The following is a 17222-nucleotide window of genomic DNA, read 5'->3' on the forward strand; positions in this document are numbered from 1 at the left end:
TGAGGTTTAAAATACTCGATACAGGTACGAGTACCTCCTTACCTGACTGGGTTTTCTAACAGGCTGGCACCAAAGAAAACGAGTTCTATGGGAGGGTAACTATTTTATCCACTCATAAACAGTATTTATTTATTTACTTGGTATGAATTTATATGTAGTACAAGAGTATATTGGTTTTCAAACAGTAATATAGGCATTATAAGCATTGTTTTACTCACTAACTAATCACCATTCATGACCTTTTTTTCCCACATTACCTGATCATCATTTCTGATTGTTTCTTCCTCTAATGCTATGTAAACTTTGTCCTCCACATTGTCATCGATTGGGGAATCACTCTGGCCCTGAATGTCTTTATTGGCCAGGTCACTGGTAACAGCAGGTGAATTGCCGAGACAATGGCGTGCAGGGGGGGGGAGAGGTTATGTGGTGTAAGTTATTGTCTCTGCTTGGCATCTTGTAGAGGAATAAAGGAAGGTGTCCCGTGTATACGTGCCAAAAATCACTCCCGAAATCACTCGCAAAAATTGAAAATTGTGTAAATTAGGGACCTTGCAATGTTGCCGCGTTAATTTACGTCTCCGGGATATGAGTGCACATCATGTGAGGAAGTGAATTCACGTCTCCGGGACGCGGTGGGTTAAACTGCTGAGCTGCAAATGTTTCGTTGTTGTTTGGACTGAAGTTTTTGTTCCTCACGTTCAGTATTGTTGCCTCCTCCAAAAGCAGGTCAACTCTTCCCCTGTGATTACAGATCCATTCTCCTTGCAAGTGCTTTGGTTTTCAGGCTGAGTTTGTACCTTGGCTGGTTTTTGTTAAAGAACAGATGTGGTATGGCAGCCTGCACTTTGATAGCCAATGAGGGTTAAGCTAGATAATGATGGTAGTTAGATATCAACTGTGTCATCTCATGAATTATGAAAAGCCAAAGCTGGTGAAGAAGACGGGGAGGCAGACAAGACACAGAAACAGGAAAAGCAGAAAATAATAAAAATAATAATAATAATAATAATAATAATCCATCCAACATCCTATCCTACTTTGCCCCATCAGGAGAGCAGGAGCTTGCGGCAAAGCAAGTTGGTCCTGAGGGCGTGTCCACACGTAACCTCGAACATATGTTGGCAATACAGATGGCAACATGTTCAGGTACATGTATACAGCAGTATTTGGACAGATGTACTGTATGTAAACATGTTTCAGTGCAGCTTCGAACACTGACAGCACAGATGATGGGATAAGTGTGTTCATAGCAGGCAACTGAGACATCATCATGATGTGCTAACATGATCTGGACGCTGCTATTCCCAACATGTTTGCAGCGTGTTTCTTACTGTGTTTCTTACATGTTGCCAGCACTTGTTTGAGCACACTTATGGTCGCGCTATTTAAGATGAGAGTGACCAGCCTCATTCATCCCTGAGTGGCATTACGTGAACAATAAACCCCAACCATCCCTTGGATATAAACCTGCACCGGCTCAGTCCGGTTGGAGCGCTGTAATTACCCACTAACTCACCACGCGCAAAAATTTGGTCATATGGTTACCACCCAGCATAGTAAATGATTTCCTGGTGTACAGGAAACCATTTGGCTTGTCACTCAGTGTACTGTAGAGTCACCCACAGGCAGAAGGAAGAGGAAAGAATAAAGGAAAGAAAGACAGAAGAGGGAGTGTAAAGTCACCCATAGGCAGAAGGACGAGGAAAGAATGAAAGACAGAAGAGGATGGAAGGAAAGAAGGATGGAGGAGAGGAAAGGGCAGACAGCCGAGAGCAGCATTACATCAAATGAGTGGATGGTGAGTGCCCCCACCTACCACATAATACTATAATACTACTGCTGTTAGTACTACAACTACTACTACTATTAATAATAATAATAATAATAATAACAATAATCATAACGTGATAGGTGGGGGCGCTCACCATCCACTCACTCGATGTAGTGCTGCTTTGAGTGTCTACCCTTTCCTCTCTTTCTTCCTTCCTCTTCTGTCTTTCTTTCCTTCATTCTTTCTTCTTCCTTCTGCCCATGGATTACCTTACACTCTCTCTTCTGTCTTTCTTTCCTTCATTCTTTCCTCTTCCTTCTGCCTATGGGTGACTACACTGAGTGACAAGCCAAATGGTTTCCTGTACACCACGAAACCATTTACTTCGCTGGGTGGTTTCAATGTAACCAAATTACGGTTCTTGGAGGTTTCGTGGGTACTTAAGGCGCTCCATTCGGAATGAGCGTATGTAGGTTTATATCCAAGGGATGGTTGGGGTTTATTGCTCAAGTAATTCCACTCAGGGCTAGGTGAGACTGGTCACTCTCATCTTAAATGTCATCACCAACTTGCCAACCCCCGGGCTCCTACGCTCCTCATGGGGCAACGTAGGATTTGATGATGGATGGATGGATGGATAATAATATTATAATAATAATAATAATAATAATAATAAATAATAGTAGTAGTAGTAGTAATAATAATAATAATAATCTATCTATCTATTGCCAGACGCCTCAATCCCGTTTGGGGTGGCCACAAACAAATCGCCTCCAAGTCGCCCTGTCCTCCGCCATCTCACTGCTCTGCTCCCAACTCACACACCCCTCTCTCATATACCTCTCCACCCCATCCCTTCATCTCATCCTCGGCCTCTCCCTCCCTCTTCCCCCCTCCACCTCAGTCACATACACTCTCTTCGTCAGTCTTTCACCCTCCATCCTCTCCACATGGCCAAACCACCTCAGTGTGTTCCTCATAACGCTTCCTATCACATCCACATCCACACCACAACGCTTCTTTATATCCTCATTCGTCAGCCTGTCTCTCCATGTGACTCCACAGGCTCCTCTTAAATAACTCATTTCCACTGCACTCACTCTTGACTTGTGTCCTTCCAACAACGTCCAAGCTTCACTTCAATACATTAGAGTTGGTATCACAATACTGTCATGTAGTAACTTTTTCACTTCCATGCTCACTTCCCTGTTTCTTCTCACTGCTTTCAAAGAACCAGCAATCTTTCTTCCTTGCTGTACACTTTCACGCACTTCACCCTCCAAACCTCCATCCTTACTCATCACACTACCCAAGTACTTAAACGTACTCACATTTTCCAATTCCTCACCATCCAACCTCGCTGTACATTCACTGACTTCTCCTCTCTCAAAGACCATCACTTTACTCTTCCCTACATTCACCTTTAGATTCCGTTTCTTACACACTCTACCAAACTCATCCACCAAGCCTTGCAGCTCCCCTTCGTCTTCACTGAACAACACAGTATCATCTGCAAACAACAGTACAAGGAGTTTCCAAACACTATCCTCTCTCACCAGGGCCACTCCAACATCCACTACCCTACCTTGTACCTCTTTTATTACCCCATCCATGTAAAGATTGAACAACCATGGAGACATGACACATCCCTGTTTGAACCCAACTTTCAAAGAGAAAAATTCACTTGGTTCACCATCCACACGCACTGTAGCCTTCGCACCATCGTACATACTCTTCACAGCATTCAACAACTTCCCATCTACTCCATATATTCTTAACACTTTCCACAATCCTTGTCTATCCATCCTGTCATATGCTTTCTCCAAATCCATGAAAGCTGCATACAACTTTTTTCCCTTCTCTAGAAACTTTTCCACTAAAGATCTAAGAATGAATATCTGATCTACACAACCTCTTCCCTTCCTAAAGCCTCCCTGTACTTCTCCATCTAATTTCTCTGTTCTTTCTCTAACTCTGTCAATAAGTATCCTACCATACACTTTTCCTATTATACTAAGAAGACAAATGCCCCTATGATTACCACACACTTCTTTTTCCCCTTTTCCTTTGTACAAGGGAATAATTATACCTGACTTCCAGTCCTCCGGGACTGTACCTTCCTCCCAGGCCAATCTGCACATCTTCCACATCCATTCTACTACTATCTCTCCCCCATGCTTCAGCATTTCACCACACACTCCATCAATTCCTGGGACTTTCCCCGATTTAAATTTCTTCATTGCTTCCACAACTTCTATCCTACTGATTTCTTCCTGTCTTCTCACTTCCCTCCTTCTCCCAGCCATTCCCCAGCCACTTATACTCGCATTACTTCCATCCTCTATGTTCAACAATTCCTTAAAGTGTTCTCTCCATCTACTCACTTCTTCTCCCTTCTCCACTAGTAATCTACCATTTTTATCTTTCACTACCCTGCTAACTTCACTTCCACCCTGTCTTACTCTTTTCACCTCTCTCCAGAACATTTTCTTACAGTCCCTCCACTTTACACTCAAATTCCTTCCAAATTCCTCATCCACTCTCTTCTTACTCTCTCTAACTAATCTTTTCACCTCTCTCTTTCTTTCTACATATAACTCTCTCTTCCGCCTCTGAACTTCTATAATAATAATAATAATAATAATTAATAATACAGTAGACACACTTCCACTTATATACCTATTGTCATGATGCACGTATTATAAAACATACATATACATATTACCGATATACGAGTGTCTAGGGAAATCCAGCAACAGAATAGGAACCCATCTCTATTTATTGTTCCACCATCCAGATTTCCTTAGGTGTTATTCCTGAGTCAGCCTTTATGGCAAACATTGTATAGATCTGGATTCCTACTCTGCACTTCATAACTGCCACAGATGACACTGGATCTAAGTATTTACCCATATGTTGTTGATGCCAATTGAAGACCTAACTGCAACTTTGGTGGGTGGGTTGAGACAGGAGGTGATGTTTGGTGTGAGCAGCTTGGTCCAGTAATCAAGAAGGCCCGCTTCAATAATCCGTGTGATCCTGAAAAACGTTACTGGAACAAGTAAGTTTTTTAGGCTTTTATTGGAAGTCTGGTTTGACTTAAAATGTCCTTGCTCCCATAAGGCTATTTTATCCAATTTTAGGGAGACCTTGTTGCCAAAGTGTTAATGATGAATGTACCAAACCCTTTAATTAAAAGCCTCTACTAAAACGAAGAACATTATCTGGTGGTACCTAGGAAGTAAGAATAAAGACTCCATCGTGGTGAAGGGGTGTAACCAGTGAGGCAATGAATGAAGGAAGGAATAGAGCTCGACTTTCATTATCCAGTTCTATTTTTCTTTCCACGTGTGTCCAGTGCAGGAGGAGGATGCCTTTAGGTGATGGCACCGACAGTCATCCCTCAGCTCAATCGCTAGCCCCCCAAAAGAAACATGGTGTGATGTAGGGAAGGGCATCTTCGTCCTGCCGTCCACTGGCTTCATGTCCTATGATCCTGTGGCTACGGCAATAGTCAGGTGCCTGTTAGTCTGGTAACTCTGTGATTCTGTAACCACTGGTGGAAGGACTAACCACGTACGTGAGTTTGATGATCACGAGATGGTTGAAAGTTTTCCAGTCAAAAATAATGTTTACTGATATTGAGGCGCAGTTGTTAATCTGCCTGAATTTAATCTGGACAGTTTGAGTAATATAAAAACAAGTGAATGAACGATATAAACGCAAAGTAATGTAAACGTACTTCTGGTCGAGATGTAAATTTACGGTCTTCCCTATCCACTCCCTAGCGGCTGAGACATAAATTTTGTTAATCATTACTAGCCATATTGTTTTATCAAATGTAGATGATACGGCCAAGTGGGCTGATGAAACTAATATTAAACGATGAGCAAGTATAACAAACACCATAGAGAGCTGAGATATATTTGTTAATACGAGTAACTTGTATTCATAAACCAACACCAGAAACCTAAAAGAGTAGGATCCAGATTTACTCACATGAAGATTATCGACTAATTTTACTGACAGCAACATTCCATAGCAGCTGAGTTTTATCCAAAAAAAATTTTCTTGCATATTCCATTCTGATAATACCCCTTGTTTGGTAGCTTTATGAATGAAGACAAAGATATAATGAATCAATCTTAAGCGACACAAAGGCTTAATAAAGTTAGTAATTATGGAAGCACAATTCTCACCTGCGACTGAGGGAAGGGATCAAAGGACTACCCTTGGGTCCTGCTATGGCCATCATCAAAGGCTGCAACTTTGCTTTGGCCAAGTAGAAGTAGCACTTGCCTCGTGTATTGAAAGATGGATTAAATTTTAGTGTAGGAATTATACTAACTAATATTGCAATAAATTTATTCATGCATCTTCTTGTGGCTGATAAATTTTATCTTCTCACCAAGGCTTTCATGTAATATTCTTCAGATATTTCACTTACGAATTGACTATCAGTATTTTCTTAACACTCTCAGGCTCCTGAAACTCACTCTGCGCCAAAGAATGCCGTCAGGAATTAGCTGGAAGGTTTTCCTAGACTTGTCCGAACCATGTGAAAGGTAATGGTTACAACATTGATATTCAGGGAGTGTATACTCAAACGAACTTACGATCGTCTCCCTGTCCTAATTTAGATTTGTTTCCGCAAGAAGGACAAGGAAGGAATTGTGCAGAATGGAAGGCCCAAGGCCCGTATTCTCGTCTGTTGGGGAAGCTACCTAACACGTTTCCGCAAAAGATTTATTTTTGTTACACATTACTCTCTTCTTCTGTGTTACATAAATCCTTCCAATATCGCCAAACTGCAAAAATAACATAACTATTAACAGGCCATATCCAAAAGTACATCGCGAAGAATGAAGTCTTAAAGAGCTTCCTTAACCAACGGGAATAACAACTGAATTCTGAAATTAATCCTACAAAATAGCATATCTTATTTAAGAGAGGAGAAAATGCCGTGAGTGTTAACTGTTCCTGCAGGAAGGACACGGAAAGGAACATTCAGAGTCTTGCCGTGTATCTAGTCCTTCCTGGGAAAATAAATTAATGTTACGGTAGAGAAACGATCGTAAATGTCCAGTATCGCACCCCAGGCTCCTTTGACATTCTGAATGAAATCGGCAGCAGGTTTCTACAGCAGACAACCATACGCATTTTACATTAACTTGACCCAGATCTTTTTTTCATTTTGCAGCTTATTTCACACAGCTTATTGGCAAAATGGGACAAGTATGGATCTCTAACTTCCGTTCTACAGAATTTCTTCATGACTTGCATCATATTCTAGTGTTAATCACTTGTTACAACTCGGTAATCAAGATGAAGAGCCGATAATTTTGGCCAGGCTAGAATAAAAGGGGTATATTTATTTCGACCATATGAGGGTTGAAAGTGAGTACAGTATATATACAAAAAAGAGGGACGTGGTAGCTACAAATAATTTAAGTAAACGGAAATGCAGTACTGGATGAGAGACTGGTTTTGCAAAATTGTTGAGGGGCACAATATTATGGAGAGTTATAAAAAGTGATGGGAAGGAAAAGGAGAAATAGGAAGAGAGGAGGGCTGACACAGAGGCAGAATGATAAATGTGAATTAGATAGCACTACAAGTTAGTGGATGATGGTCGCCACCACCTACCAATAATAAATACATGTAAAAGTCCTGACGCATTTTGGCATGCTCTTTCCACTATCATCATCATCATCATCATCAATAAATCACTTGTGTAATTATCATCATCATCATCATCAAGAATGTTTATTTTATTTCAACAGGGGATGAAGAACATTTGTAAAAGGTAAAGACACCCTAACATTTCCTACCCTCAAAAATATATAATACAATTACCATTAACCTTTACACTCGTATGGTCACGTCTTTAACATGACATTGCAGCTGACACTAGACGATTGTATACGCCTGAAAATGAATGATAAGAGTCTGACAAAGGTAATCCTGCTGCCATTAAACTCTCCCTAAAGTAGGAGAACGTCTGCTTTTAATTCCACTCAGTAGCGTCAGTTTTAATTAAGTGAATCAGAGGAGCCGGGAGTAAGTTACCTTTGAGAGAAAAGTCCTGAGCCATGAACCTGCGCAACATCAAGTCGTTGGTGATCAAGATGTGGTCACCGCGTCTGACGTGGGAGTCCAGCTTCATCGTGAAGTTCCGGGCCAAGACAAGCTCCAGGCGTCCTTTGTATTGCAAGTCTGCCACGTCTCTCATTGGTCCGTCCTCTGCTGTCTAGGCGAGGATATTGTGTGATCTGAATGACAGGTGATGTACGATGACATTCTTTTCTTGTTTATTATTGAATCCATCTGACGATTTTATTCAGCCTAGAGAAGCCCTTGAATGCAAAATTGTTATGGCTGTGTCAGATCACCAAGGTTTTTATTCCTTTACTACTCTTATCATTGGCACGAAGGTAATAATCCACCTCCTACATCCAGGTTTTCAAATTCACGGATATACCTAAATTATTAATTATTATTATTATTATTATTATTATTATTATTATTATTATTATCTGCACATATCCCAGTGGCATAACATAACTTACAACTAATGCCTCAAGGATGACCCCGCCCTCTAGAAGAAAAACAGTGACTGGACTTGCAACAATATCTTCCAGTGACTGTATGGGCATGGGGATGTATCTGATGGCCAGGAGGGACATAAGGTTGCCGGTGTAGCTTAGGAACAACACCAACATGGCCAGCATCCACACTCCCAAAACCACACGTTCCCACCACCACCAACCCGTAGACTTGACCATATCTGGATTAAGTTAGGGTAGGTTGGGATCAGCACTAACATGGCCAACACTGCACACTCACACCACCACATCCTGCAGACTCAGCTACATCTGCCTAAGACTCAGTTAATCAGTACAGACAGAGACAACAGCTGTACCTTCTCCATCTCCTGTTTCTCACCACCATCAATTTCGCATGAAGATCAAATCTGAAAATAAACATTTTACATGTTCTAGTCCTGTTCATATTGTGAAATATTTTATGCCTAATACCAGCTGACCGATTCAGTTGATAGAATCTATCTATCTATCTATTGCCAGACGCCTCAATCCCGCTCGGGGTGATCACAAACAAATCGCCTCCAAGTCGCCCTGTCCTCCGCCATCTCACTGCTCTGCTCCCGACTCACACCCTCCTCTCTCATATACCTCTCCACCCCATCATTCCATCTCATCCTCGGCCTCCCCCTCCTCCTCCCTCTCCCCCCCTCCACCTCACTCACATACACTCTCTTCGTCAGTCTTTCACCCTCCATCCTCTCTCTCCACATGGCCAAACCATCTCAGTGTATTCCTAACGCTTCCTATCACATCCACATCCACACCACAACGCTCCTTTATATCCTCATTTGCCAGCCTGTCTCTCCATGTGACTCCACAGGCTCCTCTTAAATAACTCATTTCCTCTGCTCTCACTCTTGACTTGTGCCCCCCCAACAACGTCCAAGCTTCACTTCCATACGTCTCGTAGAGTTGGGATCACAATCTGTCATGTTGTAACTTTTTCACTTCCATGCTCACTTCCCTGTTTTTTATCACTGCTTTCAAGGAACCACCAACCTTTCTTCCCTGATGTACCCTTTCAAGCACTTCACCCTTCAAACCTCCATCCTTACTCATCACACTACCCAAGTACTTAAACGTACTCACATTTTCCAATTCCTCACCGTCCAAGCTCGCTGTACATTCACTGACTTCACCTCTAACAAAGACCATCACTTTACTCTTCCCTACATTCACCTTTAGATTCCGTTTCTTACACACTCTCCCAAACTCATTTACCAAGCCTTACAGCTCCCCTTCGTCTTCACTCAACAACACGGTATCATCTGCAAACAACAGTACAGGGAGTTTCCAAACACTACCCTCTCTCACCAGGGACACTCCAACATCCACTACCCTACCTTGTACCTCTTTTATTACCCCATCCATATACAGATTGAACAACCATGGAGACATGACACATCCCTGTTTCAACCTAACCTTCAAAGAGAAAAATCCACTCAGTTCACCATTCACACGCACTGCAGCCTTAGCACCATCGTACATACTCATCACAGCATTCAGCAACTTCCCATCTACTCAATATATTCTTAATACTTTCCATAATCCTTGTCTATCCACCCTGTCATATGCTTTCTCGAAATCCATGAAAGCTGCGTACAACTTCTTTCCCTTCTCTAGAAACTTTTCCACCAAAGATCTAATAATGAATATCTGATCTACACAACCTCTTCCCTTCCTAAAGCCTCCCTGTTCTTCTCCAACTAATTCCTCTGTTATTTCCCTAACTCTGTAAATAAGTATCCTACCATGCACTTTTCCTATTATAATAAGAAGACAAATGCCCCTATGATTACCACACACTTCTTTTTTCCCTTTTTCCTTTGTACAAGGGAATAATTATACCTGACTTCCAATCCTCCGGAATTCTACCTTCCTCTCAGGCCAATCTGCACATCTTCCACATCCATTCTATTACTATCTCCCTCCCATGCTTCAACGTTTCACCACACACTCCATCAATTCCTGGGGCTTTCCCCAACTTAACTTTCTTCATTGCTTCCACAACTTCTATCCTACTGATTTCTTCCTGTCTTCTCACTTCCCTTCTTCTCCCAGCCATTCCCCAGCCACTTATACTCGCATTACTTCCATCCTCTATGTTCAACAATTCCTTAAAGTGTTCTCTCCATCTGCTCACTTTTTCTCCCGTCTCCACTAGTAATCTACCATTTTTATCTTTCACTCCCCTGCTAACTTCACTTCCACCCTGTCTTACTCTCTTCATCTCTTTCAAGAACATTTTCTTACAGTCCCTCCACTGTACACTCAAATTCCTTCCTAATTCATCATCCACTCTCTTCTTACTCTCTCTTACTAATTTTTTTACCTCTTTCTTTCTACATATAACTCTCTCTTCTGGCTCTCAACATCTTCCATGCCCCTATTTCTCATCCATTCATTGTATGCTTTCTTCTTTTGTGCCACAGCCTGTCTCACCTCTTAATTCCACCACACTGTTCCTTGCACCCCCTCCGCCTTCTCTTCATCCCACACACCACATCACATGTTGCACATATTTCTTCTGTGAATATCCTGCACACACCTTCCACGTCCCCCATCTGCTCCAATTCATATTTGCCCAATCGTTCCTCCACTTCTCTCTTATATTCTGCCTTTTTTCTCATCCTCTTGTAACCTTTCCACTCTCCTTGCAAATACTCCTTCTTCCCGTCCTTCCCTTTTTCTATTACTCTATCTTACTTGTATCTTGATTCTGGCCACCACCAAGTAGTGGTCAGAAAGTCCACTCCCCCAGCCTCTATAAGCTTTTGCATCCATTACACATCTTTGCATCCTTTCATCCACACACACATAATCAATCATTGCCTTCCTTACATTCAGTTCACCACCCACCCTTCTCATCACTCGCCATGTATACCTGTGAATCATTCTGTGCCTGAAGAGGGTATTGGCTATCACCAACCCCCTCCCAGCACAAATGTCCACTAACGCACTGCCATTCTCATCTATCTCAGCAGGCACACCCCACTCACCAAGTATTCCATCCACCTTCACATTCCCTACTTTACCATTCATATCACCGATCAAGAACACTCTCTCAATCCTTCCAAACTTTTCCATGCACACTTCCACATTTGTCCAGAACTTTCTCTCACTCTGTTTGCACGATCTTGTGTTGGCGCTTAACGCACACAATCGCCTACATTTGTATTCTAACTTTCAAGCTTTCCCACACAATCCTTGACCCAACTGATCCATACTCTCTTATGTTCTTCTTCCATCTTTTACTCACAGCTATACACAGTCCTTCATTTGCCCTCTCATTTTCACCTACTCCTGCACATATACCCCATCCATACTCCCATTCTCTCACCTCTCGATTTAGCTTCAGTTACCCCACATACATCAACTTTCGCACCCTCAAGCACCTGGACAATCTCTTTCTCTTTCACCTCATCATTCGCACCTCTTACATTCCACGTTCCGATTACCATGTCCTTTGTCCGGTCCTTGGTCGTCATCTTTTGGTGAGTCCTTGTCCGAGGCTTCTTGTTTGTCTTTTTAGTTAGTTGTTTTCCAGGGAGGGGCACTAACCCTTTGCCAACCCTTTTAGTCGCCTTGTACGACAAGCAGGGATACTGGGGAAGTATTCTTGAAAAAAAAAACCCTACCCCCAGGGGGGGTAGCGATCTACATTATTCCTTACAGGACAACACAGTTTTTGTTTGGAGACGAGGGATCCGGATGGGTGTTTTGCATCACTGTTACCTCTACACATGGCTCCATTGGACGTGGGCGAGCATGGGAGGGCGCTAACGAGAACCTCTATGTTTTACCACCACCTCCCTCAACCGCCCACGTCTAGTAAAGACGTGTAATACCTGCCTGTGAGAAGGTATTGCATTCTATTCAGACAACTTTGTGTCTGGTGTATGGGTATAGAGAATCTGTATTAGTAAAATTGCATAAACTTTGTTAACTCAATCACTTCGTTAACGTCTTCCTGTTATCAGACGGTATTATTCATATTTTATGAACCCCTTGATGGCGAAGGATTAGTAAAGACTTTGAGTCGCCCAGCCTGAGGATGATTAAGAGTAATTACAAGTTGAGTGGACAGGAAGGTGAATGTGGAGCACGGAAGGTAGGGTAAGGCCATTAGTATGTGGTCAGGTGGTAGAAAGGAGAGGACACGCAGGGGAGCTGAAGTCTACACTACCAGTGGTGAGGGTTCCGATTCATTTTCCCTCTTTGGTACCTTCAGAATAGCCTTGTGACAGCCACATGAGTTGCAGGAGCTCCTTCTGGAAGGACAGCACATGGACAGTATACAGACCATGTCAGATGTTTTCATACAGTCAGTCCATGTGCATCCACTGTAGATGAAGCATGTTTACTGTGGCTGGCTTCTTTGTTCTGGTTAGTGGTGAACACACAGGATGCTTGCATGTTGCTGGGGACACCTGACGATGAGTGGGTCATGTGGACAATATGGCTGCGTCTGTGTGGATGCAAATGGCTGGCCCACAGAAAGTGTGTAGTGGCAGACCCCTCTCATATGTCAAATAATGAGCGTTACAGATGACTGTGTGCATGTGGATCACATTTGCCTGGTTATATTGCACATGGAGAATGGTGTACACTTGAGCAGGGTCCATGGTTGCTGAGAGCTGTTTTGAAACAAGATCATGTCACATCAGAGGGTTTTGAAGCTATCTCACTTAAGTATTCAATACCACGACATTATGAATTCTCACCTTGACGCAATAGGACACGCAGGCAGCTGGAAACATTTGTAAACCATCTGGATCGTTTCACACCTTCGGGTAAACTAAGAGAAGTCATCAGCACTATAGACCCAAGCACCCCGACCAGCCCCACCAGGATACCACCCCACACCAGTGGTCTGAAGGGCAGCAGGAAACCCCAGGGATCCACCTCAGGCGATCCAATGCGGATGATGATGCGGGTGCACACTATTATCACTGGTGCAGTAAAGTCGATCACCTCTGTGCGGGGGGCTGTGACATGGAGCGATGTCTGCCCAAAGTCAACTTCCTGAAAAATACAGTGATGGTAAAAGAAAGCTTGTATTATTACTTAACTCCAACACACCAATTCGAGGTACGTGTACAGGTGGTGATCCCTGAGTCAAAGCTGTGGCTCTCATACATGTGCTGATAAAGATTTCATGCCCGAGTTGAAAGATAGCTGAGTCTGGTTTGGTTTTCAAAGAATGCCAGACACTCAATTTTATCTCGTGATGCATCACTACAGTGTAGCCAACTTGGTAATTTTTTTGCTAGGTTTGGTGATTTCAAAACGTCGCACATGTACATTTTCTTCCGTTCATCTTCTTGGCGACACTTTAGCTTTTTTTTTTTATTGTTTGGTGACATTGTTGGCATTTTTGACCATACCAATATTCTTTCTTTTAAATAACAGGACAGAGGAAGGAAAAACAAATGAATAAAAAAAATAATCCATACGCCAGATTACTGGTGTTCTCCTTTCGTAAGATATCTATAACTGTTGGACTTGAACAGATGTAGGTTGAAGTTTTGGGGGAAAAAACTCTGGGGAAGTGAGTTCCTGAGAGGTGCAGATTAGGGAATTAAAAAATTCTGACAGGCAGATGTTCTGCAATATGGTTGTGTGACATTCTAGTCATGAGCGTTGCCAGATGCCCGTGTAGCACACAGAAAGGCATGGAGAGGTGGCACAATGGATGCAACTTTGTCTGAGCATTTGCCATAAAAGTATCTGTAAAATAATGCAAGGGAGGGAACATTCATTCTTACTTGCAGAGGAAGTAGTTTATTTGTAACAGCATGGTTATTAATAATTCCAACAGCTTTGTTCTGAATATTGTCTATCTGTTTTAGTGCAACTTCTCCACATCCATTCCACTAGGGTGAGCAATATTTAAGCTGAGAGTGCACATGACTTAAAAAATTATAGCTAATTGCTCGCCAGTGAAGTTATGGATCCTGTACAGTAATCCAAGTTTCTCAAGACGGTTTTAGCAAGTGATCTGACATGAGAGGTCCAGCTAAGGGCATTGTTAAGTGAAACACCGATAATTTCAATACTTTTGGAGATGGGAATAATTGTAGCATTGAAGGTAATCTAGGAATCTGGCAATATCTGTCTATTAGTAAATTGTATATATTTGGTTTAACTAGCATTAAATGAGACAAGGTTATTTTGTGCCCATTCATTAATCTTAGATAAGTTTTGATTTATGGAGATGGCTGTACTGACTTGAGATTTAGAGATATTAAACTTTCTAAATGGATGTTTGAGTGTGAATGAACTGTGAAGTGTTGAATCATCTGCATATGAATGGATGGAGTTGTGGATGACATATAAGAGATCATTAATATGAACTAGGAATAGGGGTGGTAACAGAACTGAAATAATTTAGAAACATCAGCTAAGGAAAGAAAGTTAATATAAATAAAATGGGCACCTCTCATCCGTACCGATCGTTCGTGTCCTGGACACACTCGTCTTGTACCACTCACCGTGACCGTCCTGTCCTGTTGCTGTTAGAATATTTAGTTGAGGTACACCGCCATTGTCCTATGCTCACTCATAGGCTGCAGCTAGCCTTTCGTGAGGAACGTTATTCTGCAGTCGAGTGCCCCTCAAACATGATGGTTCGTGACTGAAGATACCGTAGTTAGAATTCTGAACCAGTGCATTGAGTCCCAAAGTCAATTTAAATTCGCATGGAAAAAATAGCGTTTTATCCTGCTGAACTGCTTTAAACAATGCTTTGTAATATGAAAATGTCATGCTAGGTGTTTTTAGGTCGACTTCTTGTCCTAAGAACATTAGCTGCTGAGCCGGGGTTCTCTTTCAAGACAGGAACTAGAAAACACTACGAGAGGAACAGGGCATAAAAACTCTGGTCAATCAACCTTACACGTGTATTATCTTATATTCGTACACCACTGAATACAATGTGAATACAATCTGGGCACAATATGCTATACAGGTTCTAAGTCACTATCTGGACACGAGGACCCTGACAGGGCTGCTGAAGTCTTGTGCTGCCTATAGGTGTTGGCCAGGTGTGGCAGGGGTTCCGTCAGTTGTGCCTTCCCATAGAGGTCACGGGACTAATCTTGGGGGCCGTGTCGTCCAGAGTGGGCTGCTGGGCAATGTGGAGAGGGGCCCTTCTCTAGTGGGGCCTCGGTGGGAGTTTGGTCCCTGGGGCTAGGACCTAATAGGGGGAGTAGGCGCACTTGCCTTCGCCCACTCTGGGGAGGAGGTCATCGTCCCATGGGGCTGGGAAGGTCATGTCCCAGGTTCTGGTGGCACCCCGGGGAGTCCGGGGAATGTGGTCTCCCTCTGGTCGGGTCGCTGTCAGGAGTGGTGTGCGGCGTCCTTTCCTTTGGAAGTCTGGCAGCAGTTTGTCTTGCCTGGGCGCCAGCTGCACTGCTTGTATCCCCAGGGTCACGATGGGGCCTTGCCAGACCTCCTCGAGGCATAGCTTCTCCTGGGGGCTGCCTCTGTGGGAAGAACAGGAGGGGTGTCCCACTCGACTGCAGGAGGGATGGGCCAAGCAAGGGACGTCCTCCACAGGGGAAGTCACAGGAGGGGGACAGGTGGTGTTTGTTCCAATCCTGGCACGGCTAGTGGCCATTGCCGAGATCCCGAGGGCAGCAGGGGTAGAGCAGCTAGTGGCTGTCTCTCTCCTGTCTGTGCAGCTAGTGGCTGTCACCGGGGCCCAACTTCCTAGTAGGACTGAGGGCGAGGTGCGGCTAGTGGCCGTCACCTGTCCACTTGTGCAGCTAGCGGCCTTCACCAGGGTCCTATTGGGCGAGGTGTGGCTAGTGGCCATTACCTGCCCTCCAATGTGGCTAGTGGCCATCACTGGAGCCTCGTTCCCCGAGTGGACTGTGGGCTGGGTGCAGCTAGTGGCCATCACTTACTCACAGGTGCGGCTTGTGGCTGTCACCGAGGTCCTGTGAGGGGAGGGGACAGCAGATAAAGTGCAGCTAGTGACCATCACCTGCCTGCTGGTGCGGCTTGTTGCTGTCACCGAGGTCCAGCTCCCAGAGACAGATGCAGAAGGAGAGCGGGCGGTGGTCGTCTCTCCCCTAGTGTGGCTAGTGGCCTTCACTGGTTTCTGCAGAGAGGGGGATGCAGCTGTGAAGTGGCTAGTGGCCGTCTCTTCCCTAATGTGCTAGTGGCTGTCTCTCAGATGCTGTCTGGGACTGAGATATCAGCCCCAGCAGCACTGTGTAGTTCATATCGGGTCCATTGAGGGGAAGAGGGGCGCAAGGTAGTAAGGGACATAGGCTCGTCCTGCCTGGGCCTTACACACGCACTAGGCGCCTCTCCTTGGTCTCCTCCTGCGGTGGTTGTCGCGACATCCCTCTCGTGGTGTTTCGTCATGGTGGGCATTTCAGGAAAATTATATATTTGTGGTGTTTTTAAAGTACGAGTACATCCATGGTGTGTAAAAAAAAATTTGATGCAAGGGTGAATGATTCAACAAAATTACTAAACGATTTGCTTCAGGTGACTGACTCCTTGTACTCTAAGACCATCATCTCAGGAAAAAAAAAAAAAAAAAAGTGACTCAAGAGAAAGTTTCCAGGATCCACACCCTTATTTAGGTTATAAGTCTGAGAGTGGAATGAGGGACTGCATATTTCCGGATAAGGCAGATATTTGTAAAAGGTATATCCACTTTGTTACCGAACTTGTAAAGCAACTGCATAATCGCTTGCCTGATAACGTTCCTGTCTAGAGGTCAATGTCATCGATAAATGCAAGTGAATGTCAACAACCAATAAAAACCAGGGATTCTGGACTTGGCTAAGATGTTTTTTGGTGACGAAAGTACTTTCACCCCCATA

At 43.6% G+C, this 17222-nt stretch overlaps 1 protein-coding gene across 1 annotated transcript; it reads right to left on the minus strand.

The window, feature by feature from the left end:
- Window positions 1-1049: 1049 nt before the first annotated feature.
- On the minus strand, window positions 1050-15630 carry LOC145397031 (putative glutamate receptor). Its single transcript, XM_080270249.1, has 7 exons — window positions 15604-15630; window positions 13167-13404; window positions 8344-8561; window positions 7844-8024; window positions 5974-6073; window positions 4684-4813; window positions 1050-1109 (listed from the first exon to the last, which is right to left on the minus strand). The coding sequence occupies exons 1-7, from the start codon at window positions 15628-15630 to the stop codon at window positions 1050-1052; spliced, it is 954 nt and encodes a 317-aa protein (XP_080126375.1).
- Between the last annotated feature and the right edge of the window lie 1592 nt (window positions 15631-17222).

This window comes from Coenobita brevimanus, chromosome 40 (assembly GCF_032717465.1).
Source record: "Coenobita brevimanus isolate Jiangsu-jjx chromosome 40, ASM3271746v2, whole genome shotgun sequence".
NCBI lineage: Eukaryota > Metazoa > Arthropoda > Malacostraca > Decapoda > Coenobitidae > Coenobita > Coenobita brevimanus.

Bases quoted from the DNA above. Each gene is read 5' to 3' on its own strand.
- LOC145397031 (XM_080270249.1), bottom strand. From the start codon at position 15,630: ATGACCTCCTCCCCAGAGTGGGCGAAG. The intron at 13,405-15,603 runs GCAAGTGCGCCT...TGTATTTTTCAG, and splicing joins CCTCCCCAGAGTGGGCGAAG to GAAGTTGACTTTGGGCAGAC. The intron at 8,025-8,343 runs GTAAGTTATGTT...ATCCTCGCCTAG, and splicing joins TCATCCTTGAGGCATTAGTT to ACAGCAGAGGACGGACCAAT.